The sequence below is a fragment of the Notothenia coriiceps genome, unplaced genomic scaffold (genome assembly GCF_000735185.1).
Source record: "Notothenia coriiceps isolate Sejong01 unplaced genomic scaffold, NC01 NC01_scaffold00035439, whole genome shotgun sequence".
Taxonomy (NCBI): Eukaryota; Metazoa; Chordata; class Actinopteri; order Perciformes; family Nototheniidae; genus Notothenia; species Notothenia coriiceps.
In genome coordinates this window covers 141563-159979 of record NW_011368140.1, presented here as the reverse complement: position 1 = coordinate 159979, position 18417 = coordinate 141563, and the positions used below count along the sequence as shown (strand labels likewise).

The 18417-nt window shown below is 40.0% G+C and overlaps 1 protein-coding gene across 1 annotated transcript in view; it reads left to right on the top strand.

Moving 5' to 3' along the window:
- Positions 1-4817: 4817 nt before the first annotated feature.
- The window catches only part of LOC104962848 (limbic system associated membrane protein), a 50108-nt gene continuing 36508 nt past the window's right edge, over positions 4818-18417 (top strand). The window contains exon 1 of the mRNA XM_010791350.1: positions 4818-4850. Within this exon, the coding sequence (XP_010789652.1) occupies positions 4849-4850 (2 nt within the window). The 5' untranslated portion in view covers positions 4818-4848. The remainder of the gene's footprint in view (positions 4851-18417) is intronic.

The following is an 18417-nucleotide window of genomic DNA, read 5'->3' as shown; positions in this document are numbered from 1 at the left end:
TCTTTGAAACAATACAACTCAACTGTGGCTAGCTCTGCTTATCGCTCTTCAGTCCTCAGTCTCAGAATAACTGCATGCAAATACTTAAAGATCCATAAAGAAACAGCTCCTAGTGCTCATGATACAGTTTATTATTTGTGGAGTGAAGTCCTTGCTACATTCAGTTTGAACTGAAGTTGATGCAGAGAACTGTCCTCATGATTAACGACGTGCATACCATCCCACACAAACACACACACACACACACAAATGTACAGACACACATAGAGAAAGAGCTACAACCTACGTATCAGATACATCACAGACATTTTAAGTTATGTGAATACCTTAAATCGCTATGTACCATCACTTCAATGCAGATGAGCATCCAGCAATGCAGCGGTATTACACTTTGCAGACATACATACTTATACCCGCACCGCCTCTGTATTCCGGTTTCCAATTGTTTCTTTCTCTCTGTCCCTCATGCACACATAATCGCACACCAACAAATTCCTATCCCTGGCTCTAAATCAAGACTATAAAAGTCATTTAAAATAAACATCAATGCATAATCTTACAAGCTTACACAACAAAATGAGCTGTCCTTTCATAATCATTCAACAGCACGCTTTCAATTCAGCTGTTTTTCACTGAGTTTTAACTGCACTTTCATTTCATTTTTCTCCATAAATTCTGCCTATGCAATCATAACTAGTGCGTATTCAAAATTAATGGACCTAAACTGTGGCTTGATAAATGTTAGAAATAAACATTTCATTTTGGGATTTTTGTTTTTTTGTAGATCTTTTCACTTTGTAGTCATAGCAGCTGAACAGAACAGAAGCTACAATGTCTTAGAATTTTGAATTTCTGAAGCTGTCAGTATCAAAATAATTGTGGTTATACAATTCTTCAGGTTTCCACCTTTTCTGCAGTCACATTTGAAGCTTCACTCGTCCTCAAATCTACTTTGACAAGCTAAGAATCAAAATCATCTTGCCAGCTTTAGGTGATGCTTGAATGCAGCAAGGAAAAAAAAGCCACCGTCTTCTCTGTCTCCTTTCTCAAGTTCAAATTGGAACATCTGTCATTGGTTGTGTAGCTATAGAAACTTCAAAGTGCATATCCGGTTATCTTAGATGAGTAAACATGAATCCAACCTGTCAAACTCCCCAGTCTGCCCTGATAGCTCAGCTTGTTACAGTGGATGCAGTTCTTCTATATAGATATATGTGTGTAAGGGTGTGCGTTTGCTTGTCTGTGTGGATTGTTCATTCTCAGTGTGTGTGTGTAGGTTTGAGGGCGGCCATGCAGCTGCTAAACACCGTTGTTAGTGTGTGTGCGAGGGTGTTTGTGTGAAGGTATATTTTGTGACTTTTTTTTGCTTAACTTTCGGTTAAACATTAGGTTAATGCCAGCATGAACGGGAGTGCATCTGCATTAGTCACTTCACGTCTCGAGTATGTTTGTCAATTTAAAGTATCCTATTCTGAGACTCACTTGCTCCTTGCACTGTGTGTCCTGAGTGGGTGCAAGGAGACAGGACTTGGCACTGATTCGCTATCTTTCCCCAACAAACCGTTTAGCTTTAAGGACTTTTCCCTCTGACTGAACAAAGTTCTTATGGAAGGTGACAAGAGCATGTGGCTGGCACAAAGTGATTTCCCGTTTTACTGTCACTTTAACGTGATATGCTACATGTCGCAGAGTCAATTCCCCGCTACCTGTGACAGATAGAAATTGGCCAGGCTGAGGCCCCTGCAAAATGGGTTTTCCAGTTGATGTGAGCGAGAGCACCACAGCAAGTCACTCGGAGAGATCCATTAGAGTTTAGATTGCTTCAAACGGTAACGGTGGTCCGGTGGTTTGCTGGTACATGCACTGGAGTGTGTGGAGATGCTATTGGCGGATGCGAGTGATGTTACAGCCAGGGAAAGATACATTCATTATCTCCTCGTTGTCCATGATAACCTCTTACATCATACAGGCACACTGTGTGTTTGGAGTTAGTGTTTGGAGACCCTGATAGAGAAGGTCAACTGGAGAGGTTGTAGGGGCTTTGGGTATGGGTTGTGAGTTTTGGTATTTTGTGTGATCATCAGATAGGAATGCAGGTTTGGAGTAGAAACTGCTCTGAATTAGAGGAATAATAAAATGGGACTTTTGAGAAAAATCCTGGAGATTTAAGAGACGTTCCATCAACAGAGACTTGACAGATGGTAGCAGGAAATCATTACATTTCTTTCCAGCTAAAAAATAAAAAGATAACCAGACATCAGTTCCTTGACTATTATCTTTATTTATTTATGTGTTTCTTACGTTTTAACTTTTTTGGGAGCAGGTGGGAGCGGTGAACATTACACTCACATTTAAAGTGTACTTGTGAATTTATTGACTTTCTTCCATCTCTGATTTTGGTCTTTACCAACTCATGAGGGAAATATCTGGGTTTGATGTAATGAATGGTATTAATAACCACATCTATCAATTGGTTTGTGTGCAATCCCCTTTTTAATATATTGTTTTAACATTGTCATTATTATGTTAAGCTGTTTTAAAGCTGCTGCAGACCTGTCAAAGCAAGCCTCAGAATAGCCCCTGATCTCTATGATAAACCGATACAAAATACCACCAATAAAATGTTAAGTATTATGCATTGGCAAGTTTGATATGATCATAAACGCAGCTCAACAAGAAAATAAGAAAGTATGTTTTGTAAAATGGTGCAAAGAGCTGCAATTGTCAGTAACTAAGAGATATGAAACCATTCATGTTGGCTTTAAGAGCCGATTCAACCTTGTTTACAGGTTTGGTAAACCATGCCCTAACCGTGGGTCAACAGCAACAACAGTTTGTGTTTATTGGTGATTTGAAGATGCGAAGCGGCGGCATTAAGTTGTCCTATAAAGACAAACAGTGTGTTGCGTTATGTTCTTAAAACACTCCTAATCCTTGTTTTTGCTAGAGGCTAATGTTTGTGTTCTGCTTGGTGTTACAATAATAGCATGTATTTCAGTATTAAATCACAGATGTGGTGAAATGACACTCCTCTGCTTCTTTATATCCTAGTGGCAGTTGACTATTTTAGCATCATAAGTTGTATTAGCTTCTCTCCCTCCCTCTCTCTGTCCTTCTCTTTCTCTCTGTCTATGGGTTGAATAAGGGAAAAGTAGGATAACTTTTCAGAAAAACACAGTTGTGCCTCCTGTTTCCTCTTGCTCCTTCTCATCCCTTTTCCCTGTCAGGTTTGCTCGGCATTATCTGCAGTTAAAGAGTTTCTCTCGAGAACAAGACAAACTCTCCGTCTTTCTCTTTCCGTCCCGCTTTCCCATCCCTTCCACTATTCACCCTTTCTCACTGCCCTGCACAGAAGGCAAGGCAATTAAAAGGGAATATGCTAGATTGTCTGTGTTTATACCATCTCGACAAAGGTTGCCCGGGTTTTATGATAATAACGTACAGCTGGATCATTACCCAGAATCTTACCCGTGCATATCTCTCATTGTGCAGACGAGGTCTTCTGAGCGGTGGCAAATGTGCTGCCACACATGACAGGGCTAGATCCTCTCGACCTCTGTTATTGTGCTAGTTATAAATCTGTGCTGTCTTTCCTTTTGTTTCTTGCCTTTGTCTCATTCTCTCTCAATTCCTGCCCTCCTTTTCTTAGAATGTGTTACTGCCAAGTTTCGACAAAAGGCTTCAATTGTGGGCACTCAGGGGAAAACTATTATTAATTAATTATGAGTGTGGAAAAGTAATGTTTCGAAATACTGTTAAATTGCATGTTAATGAACTGGAATACATAATCGAGCCAAAATGCTAATTATTAACGACAAATCATGCAAATTAAATATGCCCATTACCATCCGTCGTTGTAAAAAATTGCTCAATAAGTATGACCATTCGGTGCTTATATTGAAGTGAAAGCATGACTATACATCCACATGTTATTATAGAAATTTACAATACATGAGTGAATTTTTTTGTTATCAGTCTGATAGTAATTATATACGTATATGCGTAGTTCTCTATACGATACGATATACTTTATTGTCCCCGTAAAGAAATTTGTTCTGGACTCCATCCTGCAGTTCCGCATACATGTACATATACAAACATAGTGGACATTAAGAGACATACACATATCATCAGTCATACACTGTTTGAGCAGTGGCGAACCGTCAGGGCCTTCAAGGTATTCAGAGAATACCCTGGAACACTCAGATAAAACAAACAAAAAATCGATTTAATTATATAAATAAAATGTATATAAAATGAATAAATGAGAATGGTATCTGTGTTGTTGATCTGTAATATTACAGTGTTACGTTTATTTGTTTGTCCTTCTCGGACCATGCACTACGCATTTCAGTGGTTTTGTGTTAGAAAAGAAAGCAACCAATCAGATCTTGTCCTTCAACCAAGGTATTCTACATCCTTGATAGAATGCCCTGGCCGTTGCACTGAATGAGAGCGTACGTTTGGACTGACAGTTTGATCAACCAATCATGTATTGATTTGTAGCCAATGGGCGTATTCTTTCAGAGTTTCCCTCGGTTCCAGGGTACTCTAGAAGGCCCGGTAGTTAACTGGCTCGAGACAGAGGCCGTTTCTCAATCGCGAGGAAACTGGATTCCAAGCCAATATTTCAAGGATACTACGTCATCGAGTGCCGCCGAAGGACTGTTCCAATCTCCAGCATACTTGGAATTCCACCGAGGCCACGTCCTTGGTTTGGGGGTAATTTCGAGGCTGCACATGATTAGACTTTGCGTCCTTCAAATCCCCACAATGCTTTGCGCACGGACCAATTTCAAAAACCCTTGCGGAGAATGGCTGAGCCGACGCAGCACAGCACACATTTAAATGTAAGTATGTAGTGGCGTAGAACATGTGTGGTAAATATGTTACTTTGTTGCATTTGTTATCACCAAAAATGTGTTCCGTGAAAGTAAAGCAAGGGCGGCGAGGGGTGTGTTTGTCTACAGAAGGTCCAGTTGTGATAGACATGGTTCGCCACTGCGTTTGAACAAACACAATACACAGACGCACTGGCGACATATTGCACTACACCCTCATGGCCAACATTTAAAAAGTACATTTCATTTCATGCGAATGTTCAGAAGCTTAATCGACATAGGTAGGAATGAGTGCTTATAGCGGTTCAGCCTGCTCTTGGGAACCCTAAATCTTCTACCAGAAGGTAGGAGCTGGAATTCTGGGTGGAGTATGTGGGTGGGATCAGACACCATTTAGTTTGCCTGTCTGATAATGGACTGCTCGTATATGTTTTGGAGAGATGGGTGTTTTTTAACCCCCATAATTGTCATAGCAGTCTGTACCAGGCCAGCGATCTGTGACTTTGACTGCACTGTCAAGTTACCATACCAGGCAGTAATACCATACATCATGATGCTCTCCAACTGTCCAGACCACAGACCAAACTATCTGTGTGATCTGTTGCATTAGTGTCTTAACAGTGAAGTAGCAAGGTGCTAAAAAGACTAGACTACCTTTTTTCCTTTCTTTCTGACGCTGCGCAATTAAACGGTTATTTAGGTCTAAGATAATAATTTATGTGGATTCCTTCATGAGCACCATGCTAAGTCTAAATTATGTTCTTAAAATGATCATTACTTTGCAGCAGGGAGTTTTACTGCAGAATTTAATTGCACTTTTAGGGCTGTGCCTTGCCGCATGAATAAGATAATGAATGAATGAATCAATGGATTTTGCACATCATTATCACCATGCATTGTGATCTTGATGAGATTGCACTCTGAAAGCCTGGAATGTTCTGCAACAGCTCTCCTGTGGTGAGAGGTTGTGTTAGGGCACTGTGGAGACTTAGATCAACGTCTACTGTTCATGTCAACCTCCATTAGGCTTATGGTTCCCTTGTCCTTTGATCAGTAGACAGATGCAAACTCAGCATAAAGTAAGTCATTAAAGATCATTTTAGAAGCATCACTTGGAACTGACAGTCAAATCCTTTTACGCATAAACCTTGTGTGGCATGCAGTGGTTGTTAACATTGGTTAGCCTTGTAGGCTCAGGGGAACACTTGAAGCGATGAGTTATCCTTGGGGCTAAGTGCTTTTGAACAACCTGTGCAACAGCAGCGGGATTCATGAGTTCATAGCACGATTTGAAAAGGCTACGGCAATACTCGGTGAAACCTCTTTAGTAAAAAAAAAAGGAATTTGTGACACGTTTGAATTATGACATGTTTTATTGTTGCTATGGCTACACCAGCAATTGATAATTCAGTCTTAACAACAAGAAGTCAGTATTTTATTCTTCCACGCAGAACATTTTTGTTTAAAGGTCTGCACCAAAATAAACAAAGTGAATATGTGTCTGTGCTTTGTTGGTGAATACTGTGAAGGCTTTTATGTCCTGACAAATCTCTCTTCAGAATGCAGTGAAAAGATAGCACTCAAAGCTCCACCGTCATTCCCTGCGGCGCGGACAGTGTGTTCACTTGACAGTAAGAAAATGAAAGCCAGCTGCAAGCAACACATTTGAATTCAAGCTAGTGTGTAAAGATAGTTTATTAATATTTATGTTAATGTCATAGTAAAAATGCATCAGCTTCTCATCATGTGGTATGGAGTCTTGCATGGACACAGTTTTAGTTAATTTACATTTCTGTTCTCTTTACGCTGGTTTGAATTGTATTTAGAAACATTTTTGTTTTAAACTCTCATTAAATAAAGGTATTTATTTATTTTCTGTTTTCTTAAACCTCAAATGTATAGATAAAAGCTTTAAAGTAAAAATAAATGATTACTGTAATTTAGAATGAAAAATCCAAAGTAGGCTACTCACTGTCAATGTTAATCTCTTGCATTTGAGATACTGTAAGTCCACTTTACTAAACTTGCATTAGACCCAAAATGTTGACATTTAAATGATAAAGACTTATTTCCTGTAAGATTTCACATAGCTGTCAACCTTTAAGTGTCTTCCGCTGTGGCGGCAGAATAATTTGCCATTCCTTCCCTGGAAACAGACAACCGAAGACCTTTCGGCCTTCTCATTTAACATGACAGCTGTCAGTCATGTATCTGATATGCCATCCCCCTCACTGCAGCTGGCCAACCTTTAAGTCCTCCCACAAGACTAAATGATGTTTAGTTGTCCAACCAGATCCCTCACAACCCCACCTCATAACGCTGTGCTTTCGAAAATTAGCCCATGAGGGAGAAATTCTAATTAGTGCGAAGCGAGTATAAAAGTGTATTCTGAAACAGGAAATGATGATGGAACAGCCTGCACCTTAAGCTCCGATTTACACTGTATTTATTTACGACACATCTTCAGTTCAAAGTGTTACCTTTGAGATGAAAAAAAATACCATGAGGGAGAAAAAGGTAAAGCTATTGGCTTACATTTATGTGATTTTATAGCTTTGCTAAAGCTTTACTGGATGCAAGTGGAATCTATGTTGTTGAGATATAGTGCAGGTCTCAGTAGTTCTACTTTCTACAGTATCATAGCTTTCACAACACATTATAAGTAGCTTCCCCTAAACACAACAACAACTTCAAATAAGCCCCTTTCATTTCAGACAGAATACTGCATTTGATTTTGCAGCCTAAAAACCGGCAATCTGGGCCGAGTATTTGAGCACGCTTAGCCCTTATATATTTATATATATATATATTTTCCTTCTATTTTTGCCTCTGCTATCCTTCTGTGGCCTTCATCATCAACTGATTCACCTGCCCGTAATGCTCCAAAATGATGACTGTGATGGACCTCATCACAGGCAAATGTATACTGTTGAGAAATGAGGTAGTAATTCCACAGTGTCACACTCAGAGACTAGACCTTGTCTCACACCATGTCGTGATAGGAGGAGGTTGTGTGTTGAGGATAATGCAGCGTTAAGACAGTAATGGGCGGTAAAGGTTGAAACTTTGCAGCCATAATTGTGGAGCAATGAGGTAATTTTCCGCTGTAAGTGGCATGTAGCTTACATTAGATATGATATATCACTGCCTATACTTACTTACTCATAGTCAGCATTAGACAGCGTATACTCAGTTTTACTAGGTTAAGATAATTTCATTTTGCATAAAACTTTTTACTCTACTAAATTGGCACTAGTATAGAGTATACGTATAACTTTACATTCGATAACAGACTGCTATCCTGTATTTCAATTAAATTACCTTATAATACAATTTACAGTTGCATTCTCAATTAGATTTGAAGGTACATGTATTTGCTCTCAGATTATGGTAGCAGTTTTTGTGCAAAAATGCAACAAAAAAACTTGCTTGGATTTAATAAAACATCATGCTTTTGGTTTCAAATGAATAGATCTGTTACTGATTTAAGGTACGGACATATTTAAATAAGTTCCTCTTTGACGGGTCACATACACTGGTCTCCCGGGGGGAAATCATGTGTTTGATTGACCCACCCATCATCTAGGTAGGAGATTATCCTTATGGTGACTTAATTAGCAAAGTATAATTATTATGTCAAATACATATGAGGGGAAATTATTCAAATTGAACACAGTTACAATTCTACGTCAAGTACGCTATACAGTCAGAACACAGTCTTAAGGGGAGTAATAAAAGGCAAACTAAAAGGATAATGAGCAGATATTGGGTAAAGAATAGGTAACTAAAAAGACGATGGATAGACCAAGAATGAAATGAGAAGGGAAGGGAAAAGACAAAAAGGTACAAATCTGCATACAAAGAGATGGAAGGAGAATGAGAGTGTCAAAAGGGAATATATGGTAGAAGGAGAAGGCACAGTACACCTCCTGAGATTTAATAGCAGCATCCTGCCCTTGCCATAGATCCTCCTGCCTACGACTCAATGAGGCACCATCTGTCACAAGCTTGTTACATGCAACCCTGCTTAAAAAAACACAGAAGAGGGGAAGAGGAAACTTTGCAGGAGTTTTCCCATTGACTTTCAAATGAGGATCTGTCAAAGTGAAGACTGACAGCTGAAGAGTAAGGGCTCCTGTGCTGCTGACCTGAACAGTATCAACTCTGATCAGCAGTTATATGTTGGTCTCCAAAGGTTTACTTTCTGCTTTTGCTCTCCTTCACTGGCCGGACGACAGAAGAGATTCTAAACCCTTCACTTCACAGCAGCCCGAAAGCACACAATCATATTCAAGCGGCTCCTGAAACATGAGACACAGAGACATGTTTCCGCCTACTGGCAACACATCAGCAGTGAAATAGCACCTGTTCCGAGCATTTTAGAATCAAACAATCCTACAAATTACTGAGTTGTTTGTTACCATTTATGATGAATAATTTCACTCTTCTTGGTCTGCTGGCAAAGTCTCAGAACAATCATTCCTGCCCTGATTAATGGCTTGCTCTAAGCACTGATGCATGCCAAGAAAGATGGAGGGGCTTCATGGTGGGAGAATTATATCAGGATTTGTGGCTGGCTGGGGGCTTTGAAGCAGAGAGGATAAATCGACTGAGCAATAAAGGTTACTAAAGTCTATTCTGATACTATTACGTCACCAGGGATCTCCCTCCAGGGTTAGGGGAGGGTGGGATGAGTTCCACTGACTGAAGTGATTATAGCGACTGATGGCAGGCTTTGAAGAAGTTAAATTGTTAAACAGTTGTCTAAATCTTCCCTATTTGTTTATGGATCAAAGTCATAGGAAGACAGAGAACATTTGACCAGTTTAACAGACATGTCTTTTTGGTGTCTGCATGGCTAACTGTTTTTTCAGCTTTGATTAAAATCTGTATTAATAAGAGTTGTCAGGTTATCACCCTAAACATATCACCCTCATCTTTCCTCTCTGTAAATGCTTCAGTAATCCTGCAAAGGGAATTTCACAGACAAGCTTCAAACAATTAGCAACTGCCTTCTGAAAACACAATCATTAATTAGAGCTGTTTGACACATGTGCTAAAAGGCCAAACAAAGATTTGACCCGCTGATTGTTAATCAACACATGGTTTAACAGCTTTTTTTGTGTGTGAATTGGCAAGTGGAAGAATTGGATCTTGTTGCCTTTTCATTTTAACTATTAAAAGGTGAATTGGCGTTGCATCAGATAAATGCTTTGTTTTGCTAAGCTCTCTCCAACGGGATGAAATTAGATCTTACCGGAAATACTGTACATTAATGCTCCACAGAGAAAATCTGGGGGAAAAAAACTCCTTTGAAAACTATATAGGAATGACCTGGCTTTGATTTAGTATGCAGGTTTAGCTTTGCTTCTGTGCAATGGCTTACTCTCCCTCTTTTCTTTGTGCCGCTTCTTTCTGTGGCCTGTCTTTTTCTTTCTTTTGCTGTCTGTTTGTGTATCTCATTGGCAATCCATCTGCCTACCATCTGTACCCCCTGCCACATACATCTAAAACAACACAGACAAAGAAATGATAATCAAGCTTCAGCGGGACTTGACCGCCAGGATGGAGTGAGGCAGTTTTTGATCAAACAGCCACAGTGCCGATCTTGCCTTTAATCTTTATTGATTGCTGAAACAAGTTGGTTGTTTGAATAATAATTAGAGAATACTTCAGATGCTCTCTACATGGCAGGTAGAGTATCTGATGCAGCACATGGATATTTGCAGCATTACGTGAGTTAGCACTGATATACTTTTGTGACACAGTTGGATCAGTTCATATGTGGTGAAAAGGGTGAGGAGAGGGGACAGAGATGTAAGGGAAATACTGAAAGGGGTGGGCAGAACAAGACAGGGGCATTTCAAAGAGGAAATATTTAATTAAATTATTTTGGTAAGAGGTGTCAGAAATGCAAAAAAAGAGGTGAGACGCAGTCAGATCAGGGAAGCTGAGTGCTGATTGGGATAGCGGGTGGTGGTGCTGTTCTGTCACTCTTGGCACATCGCCGCTCTCATTACGGTTTCACTCACTGGCTCTAGCCTGCTCTTTGGTCCTCCCCCACAGCTAGCCCTGGAGCAGGGATCCATCCAGCCCAACCCTCCTGTCAACAAAGGCCCAGCTCAGCAGCTCTGGCCCAGGGCATCTGTCAGCCCACACAGTCCCCTGTCAGCCATAGCCCATTCGCTAGTCCATATTGGCACGGCACAGCGGGGCAGAAAAGAGTATAATATAGCACAGCAAAGCATCGATCAACAAGGCTCATGGTAACACAGCGCAGGACAGCAACGTAGGCACCCATAATAAGCAGACCCTATGCAAACCCAGCCCACGGGTCTCTGAAGGGACTGATAAACAACGACAATACTTTGGAAAACACAGTAAAAAACATGAGGTACATTTAATAAGGTTTTTGTTTACAAGCGTCAGCAAATATTTGCTAGCATTTACAAGCTTTTTTATGTAAGCAGAGACTGTGTATTCTGCAGAGGATTATGGGCTTGGAGTGGATTCTGCAGAGGGTTGCTAACATGTAGATGCCGTTGTGATTTAAAAGGGCTGATTCTGTTGCCAAACATTCAAATAAATAAAGTCACACTGGCTAAATAACACATCAGAGATTCTGCATCATTGTGAGGGCAGCAGCCAGTTAATGGGATGGATTTTCATTACAAATCGTTCAACCGTAGCTCGCTATTCAAATCAAGTCGCGTTCCCTGCAAGGGACTTGTTGAATGTGCCAGGGAAAGCCGAGCTTTTATATGTCATTCTGGTGCAGCTGAGCCTTGGCAAAACCCCCCAAAAAAACAGGCTCTGCCGCTACGCACCTTGACACCCTTCTCTGCTAGGAAAAAGCGAGAACTCCAGGCAGACAACTGCTCTGACAAGTGATAGGAAGTTCTCTGCTTTGCGGGCAGTTGCTCATTAGCGAGAACAGGAAATAAATACTACTGAGCATGCTCTTGCCTTTGCACCGAAAATGGTGGGGACCCTCTGGAGGCTCGAATAGATCGAGGGAAGACAGACAAAAGTGGAGTGCAGTGAAAATAATGTAGTGCAGATCAAGGAATATATCCTTTCATTTTTATTTCATGCTGTCCACAGGAAGAGAGGCAGATGGGGTGAGGAAACTAGGATAGCACGAGAAAGATGAGGAGTGGTGAGGCAGAGGTGTGAAGAGATGAGATGGAAAGACATACAGTAAAGCAACGGGAGACGAGCGTGTGAAGCATCGGCTGTGATTGATGTGGAGGAGGGTGGTGGCATGTACAGCACCATGTGTTGTGTACTTATTTATCTATTTCTTTGACCCATATGGAGCAGCATATGGTGACCGCTAACTGAAAGGAGGTAATACAATTAGGGACATTTGGATGATTAATAGTCCCAGTCACCTGTATTTATCCAAGAGCTTGCAACAGTTCTGTGGAGGAGTCACACTCACAGTTTGAGAGCAATACATAATTGGAACTGCTTGTCTCATTTAAACAGAGGTTATAATTGGATGCATCCTGCTCCATGTCTTGTATTTCACTATACATGTACTCCTCTTTTCGTGACCTGGTAATTGACCTCAACCTCACACTTTTTTTTTTTTTTTTCGTTTTAACATATATTAGTAGCATGATGAATATATTAACATTTGCTGAGTAATTTACAGGCATAACTAAACTGTGTTTGTAACAATCACAAACTATGTAGTCAGGCTGTTTGCCCTTCATATAGCAGAACTCAACAGCTTTTAGGAGATTTTGTAATGTCCTGGTGTCAGGTTCTCTTTCAAAAATAAAAAAACTCCCAAGAAAAGTTTTTTCCTCCACATCAATCAAAAGTATTTTATTGATCCACTCTTTAGCCAGAGAATTGCACTATAGTCTTCCAGGGAGCCACGTTCAGGATGGCAGCACAAGCAGTTTCACATTGTATAACACATACATTACATTAAAGCAAAACAAGGGAATAGTACAGAAGGAAGGACATCAAGGCCATACCAGCAATCTCTCTAGGGCAGAGGTGCCCAGTACGTCGACGTCGACAGTCGACCGCGGGGGCAATGCTGGTAGATCGCGAGTCATTCATTCGTTAAAATAGACAAAACAGGTTTTGATCCCTCCTCCCTTGGCCTCACTGCCACTTAATTCAGGAGTTTACTTGATTGACAGAAAAAGCGACCTATCGCTTTCCAGTCTGTTAACCCAGAATGCAAAGCGATACAAAATCAGTCAAGTGCCGGGAAAACTCAAATTGAGTTAAAGAGACAAACAACAAAATGAGTGCGGGACCGATCAAAAAGCTGGAGACATATAACTTCCACACAGAATGGGAGGAAGAATATTTTTTTGTGATGTCACATTCAAAGGTTTTTGCCTTATTTGTAAAGCAAGCGTTGCTCTGCCAAAGGAAGGTAAGGTGGAGAGGCATTATCGGAGCTTTTACAAGGCATATGACAGCGACTTCCCTCCGAGTAGCGAGTTTAGAAAGAGAAAGGTCATGTATTATTGCTACAAAAACCTTATCTCGCAGTCTTAGTGTCGCCAACTCGTTTCTAACATGCAAAAAGACAAACAAATGCGTCTATGGTCGGTGTATTTTCAACCTTTCCAATCCAGACCAGATCTCTCTCACGTCTGTGTGCGAGGGGGCGGGGCAGTTTACACACACACGCAGCTGCTACATGCAGCAACACACGGAGGAGATGGCGGAGAGAAGCGCTCCAAGGTGTGGTTAAATGTTACCCGTCTTGAGGTTGACAATGATCCTTGCCAAGAGTGTTTAGCATGTAAGGGCGGTAACACGAGCAATTTGTCTAAACATTTAGCAAAAGTGCACCACATTCAGACGGAGGAATGCACCGGGTTCGACTGTCTTTCTAGTAGCTCTGTATCCACGAGCAACGTTTCCACCTCAGGTGTTATGTATGCTAGCAGCAACACACGGAGTTAACTCAATTATTCAACCATGGGTGATTAGATTAGATGGGATGATTAGAGGTAACAGAGTTACTCTTTATTTTGTTAAAGTTTCAGCTATTCTGTTTATAGTTCTGTCATCAGATTATTTAATACGATTTGTTAAAACATTGTTGTTTCTTTTGATGTGAAATATTATTTATTTTATTTAAATAAAAAGCAATGTTAATTTTGTTCACAATTTGTTAAGTTAATTTAATAATATATGTATTTTTCAATCAAGTATTCAACTTTATTGTCTTCATTGTTAGTTTCCACAGGCCTAAAACAACCTCAAGCTAAATCTAAAAGTTGATGGCTAAATAAGAGCGTTTGAGAAATTGTGCAAGGCAGTAATAGTCCGAATAGTCCATTAATCGTTTCATTAATCGATAGATTAATCAATTATCAAATTAGACGTTTGTTGCAGGCAGCCCTATTGTAGTTATCCCATGTATAAAAAAACGTGTTATTCAGCAACCCTTGCAATTTGGGATTTTATTTTTGGTTGGTAGACCTCGGTGAGCTGGTCATTTCAAAAGTAGCTCACCAGCCAAAAAAGTGTGGGCACCCCTGCTCTAGGGGGTATAAAACAGCAGCATGTTTCCTTTAAGGCATTTTGTAAAAGTTTAGAGGTATTTAAAGAAGGCAGTGCTCTTAAGGTAATGATATTTTGCAACTCAGTCCATGTCCAGGGAGCATGAAAAGACAAAGTAGTCTTACCGCTCAGAGCACACCCTAGGGACTTTTAAAAGAATTCAATGAGAAGATCGAGTACTGCATTTGCTGGTGTGAAAGGATAAAAGGTTGGAGATATAAATAGTTTGTCTAACAATGTATTGACATTAAACAGCAACATGGGCAGTTATCTGCTCCAAGTGATAAGATTGTTAAAATAAATTGTGAGGTTGGGTATTTTTTTTTTAACGTTCTGCAGTGTGAAATGCAGAATGTAGTTTCATGAAGCAATGATAAAGTTGCGTACATGTTAATCACATTACCATAGTATTATACAGAGATTAAGAGTGTTTTCTTTGTGGGTCCAAGGAAAAGCATTTTTAAATGGAACGTGTTTTTTGTACGAAATGACTCAATACATGAACCTTGTAATGTTAAGATTGTAGGATCAGCTTCATAATAGCGAGAACGATTAAAGGGCATTCAATTAAAGCTGCAGTAATATCAAACTATCTTGCCTCACCTCTATACCTTAATTCAAAGAGGGCAGCGCTGTGTAGATAATGTGTTGTCTTAGTCTAGACTTTAAAAGCTTTAGGATCAGTAATTATTAATAGAAGAAATACTCTATGAGATCAGACGGGGTGAGATAGTTGCTAAAAGAAAATCACAAACTTAATGGCACATCTATTGATTATAGGTTGTCATATGTGAACTATTATTACATTTAAAGGATAAGTTGTTTGTTTCACATGACACATATTGTGTGCAGTAGACAGCTGTATTCATGCTAACAAGATCAGGATTCAGGTTTGGTAACAACAAGCTGTTTACTGTTAAGCCCCAAGCCTGTTTTTCAGGTCTCAGGCTCAAAAATGACATGCCCAGAACAAATGACTATATCTTCACTTCTAAAAATGAATATCTTTGTTCTCAAAGCAATGGTAAACCTGTGAGTTTGATGTAGAAAAGTCACAATCAATATAGATGTTTTTATTTTAAAGTAAATTCAGATTGAACATAGTAAAAAAAATGTAAATTATAGTTTCCGTCATTACTTAAAGTAGAGTGAAAACCACCCTTGAATTATGGGATTGGAGACAAAAAGCTTTAGGAATCCAGACTATAACATATAAGAAGTACCCTGTATCAAGATTGATGCAAAATAAGTGAAATTTGACCTTTTTAGAGAGATTTAGAAAAAGAAAACCCACCTATGTGTAGCAGTGGCCGCAGAATAAATATATTAATTTAACAGTTTGGTTAAACCACTAAGTCCGACAACGCCACCCCGGGAATTTCACCCAGGGATATGTGACACGTTTTAAATCACTAGGACACACAGGTTTGGTTACTCATGGAACAAGAGGCGTGGTTCAATTATCAAAAATAGAACAGTTTATTTGTATACAATAGTAAAAATATAATTTATAAAAAACAGTCACACAGGACTGTATCCAAAAGGGAGAACGAACAAGGGGGCTGAGGCTTACCAGTGGGGGAGAGGGTCAACGAATGAGTGGAGGGTTCCCGCAAAAACAAACTTAAGTCACCCCGGTCACATGTGTTCCACACTCACACAACCACACGGAGAAAAGATCCAAAAACCCGGGGGAACCACCTCGGACATCCAGTTATTTTAGCCGGGCCGGCTAAGATGATTGGTCGTGCTTTTTACAGTACTACGGCTTCCACAGATTTTTACGAATTTTTTGTCAAAGCACTTAAGATATTCATTGCTATCGGGATGTTAAGAGCACTCCATGGAATATAACAAAAAGTGTATCTCGTTCCGGTTTCTCAAACTTAACTACCCCACCTTTAAGTGTTCATATCAAGACTGAATCTAACTAGATGTTGTTCTTCTCTAGAGGGCAATACTGCACAATCACTGTGAGTTTAAGTCTCTACTGGATTTATTTGTATGCGTAATGGATCAGGGTTTTTTTTTAAACTGTAATGGCTTGAAATCGCTTACAGTATGTTCTGGGAGACCTTTTAAATTTAACCAGACGTTTATTTTGCTACCCTTTTCCTGTTTTTTAGGAGTGCTAGAAGCGAAGGAATTTTAAAATGAAGGTAATTGTTTTGCCCCTAGAGGCTAGACTCTAGCCTAAAAAAAACTATACTATTACTACTACTATTACTACTACTACTATTATTACTACTACTACTACTACTACTACTACTATTACTATTACTACTACTATACTATACTAACAATACTCTAGCCGCTAGAGTATCTTCTGGAACCTTTGTTGATGTTTAACCAGATCTAATAAATGTTAACTGTTTAAATATATATCCTGACTGAATGTGATTATATGTTATTACTCACTCACTTTGAGCTTTAGTCTGTTCTGGAAATGTTTTTGTTTTTTTTGTTATTGTTTTGTTTTTCGTTTTTTTTAAAGTTTGAATGTCAGGGCTGCCTTCTTTTTAGTCGTCGGTGACATTTGGGCGGATACAAGAACAGGAATTAATGAATATTCTCCACCGTGGTATTTTCAAGGCGGCTATCTCCTGAACACAACGTTGTTTCTGTTGTTGGAGTTCGCGGTTTCTCTTAAGCAAAGTCATTATCTCTGAATCCTTCTCCTCAAAAAAGCGTTGCTTCTGTCGTTCCAGTTCGTGGTTTCTCTCATGCAAAGTGACTATCTCTGCATTTTTCACCTCAACACAACGCAACTTCTCTTGTTTGAGTTCCTGGTTTGTCTTTTGCAAGGCAGCCATCTCTGCATCCTTCTCCTCAACACAGCGTTCTTCCAGTTGTTTGAGATCCTCTGCTTTGTCATTCTGATACATCTTGAGGAGCTTTTCATATTTCGTGTTCAGTTCCTCATAGTTTCCGCGCAAGACTTTCTGTTCAATTTTCAGGGCATTCATTTTAACATCGTGCCTCACTTCTGGTTCCACCTTCACCTCATTTTCCTTCTTGTCCACCTTCTCCTCAACAGAACGTTCCTTCTCTTGTTTCAGTGTTTGGTTTTCCTTCAGCAAGGCGGCCATCTTTGCCTCCTCCTCAACACAATGCTCTTTCAGGTGTTTGAGTTCCTGGTTTCTCTCACGCAAAGCAGCTATCTTGACAGCTTTCTCCTCAACATAACGTTCCTTTTGTAGTTGGAGTTCCTGGTTTCTCTGACGCAAAGCAGCTATCTCTACAGATTTCTCCTCAAGACAACGCTCCTTTTGTTGTTTGAGTTCTTGGTTAGTCTTTTGCAAGGCGGCCATCTTTGCATCTTTCTCCTCAACACAACGCTCCTTCTCTTGTTGCAGTGTTTTGTTTTCCTTCAGCAAGGCAGCTATTGCTGCTTCCTTCTCCACCACACAGCGCTCCTTCTGTTGTTGGAGTTCCTGGTTTATCTCACGCAAAGCAGCCATCTCTACAGCGTTCTCCTCAACACAGGGTTCTTTCAGTTGTTTGAGTTCCTGGTTTGCCTTTCTCAAGGAAGCCATCTCTGCTTCGACCTTCTTGTGTGACCTCTGGAGCGTTCCGTATTTCATGTTCAGGTCCTCATTGTTGAAGCGCAAGACGTTGTGCTCAATTTCCTGGGCTTTCACTTTCACATGTTGCTTAAATAGCTTAGTTGCATTCTCTGTATCTGCTTTGAGCATCGCTTCCTTCTTCTTTGCGCCTTCAATCTCAAGCTTATTCCTTAAAGTCCTTTCCTGCTCCAGCAACAACTTGATTTCCTGATTTTCTTTTTGCAGAATCTCGAGCTTGACTTCCATCTCATCTCTATTGTTCATCTCCATCTCTACTGCGGTGATGAAGTTACCTGTTGTTAAGCTAACTGAATATAATTGTTCGACTGAATTAAAATCCCACAAAAATGGAGTTCACTTGTGAAGATTATCTCGTTAAAATATATGTGCAAGTTTCCCTAATGTTAGCTTGCTACAAAACCTATTTCTGCAATGATCTGACACTAGCTGGAACAGTTCCTTCT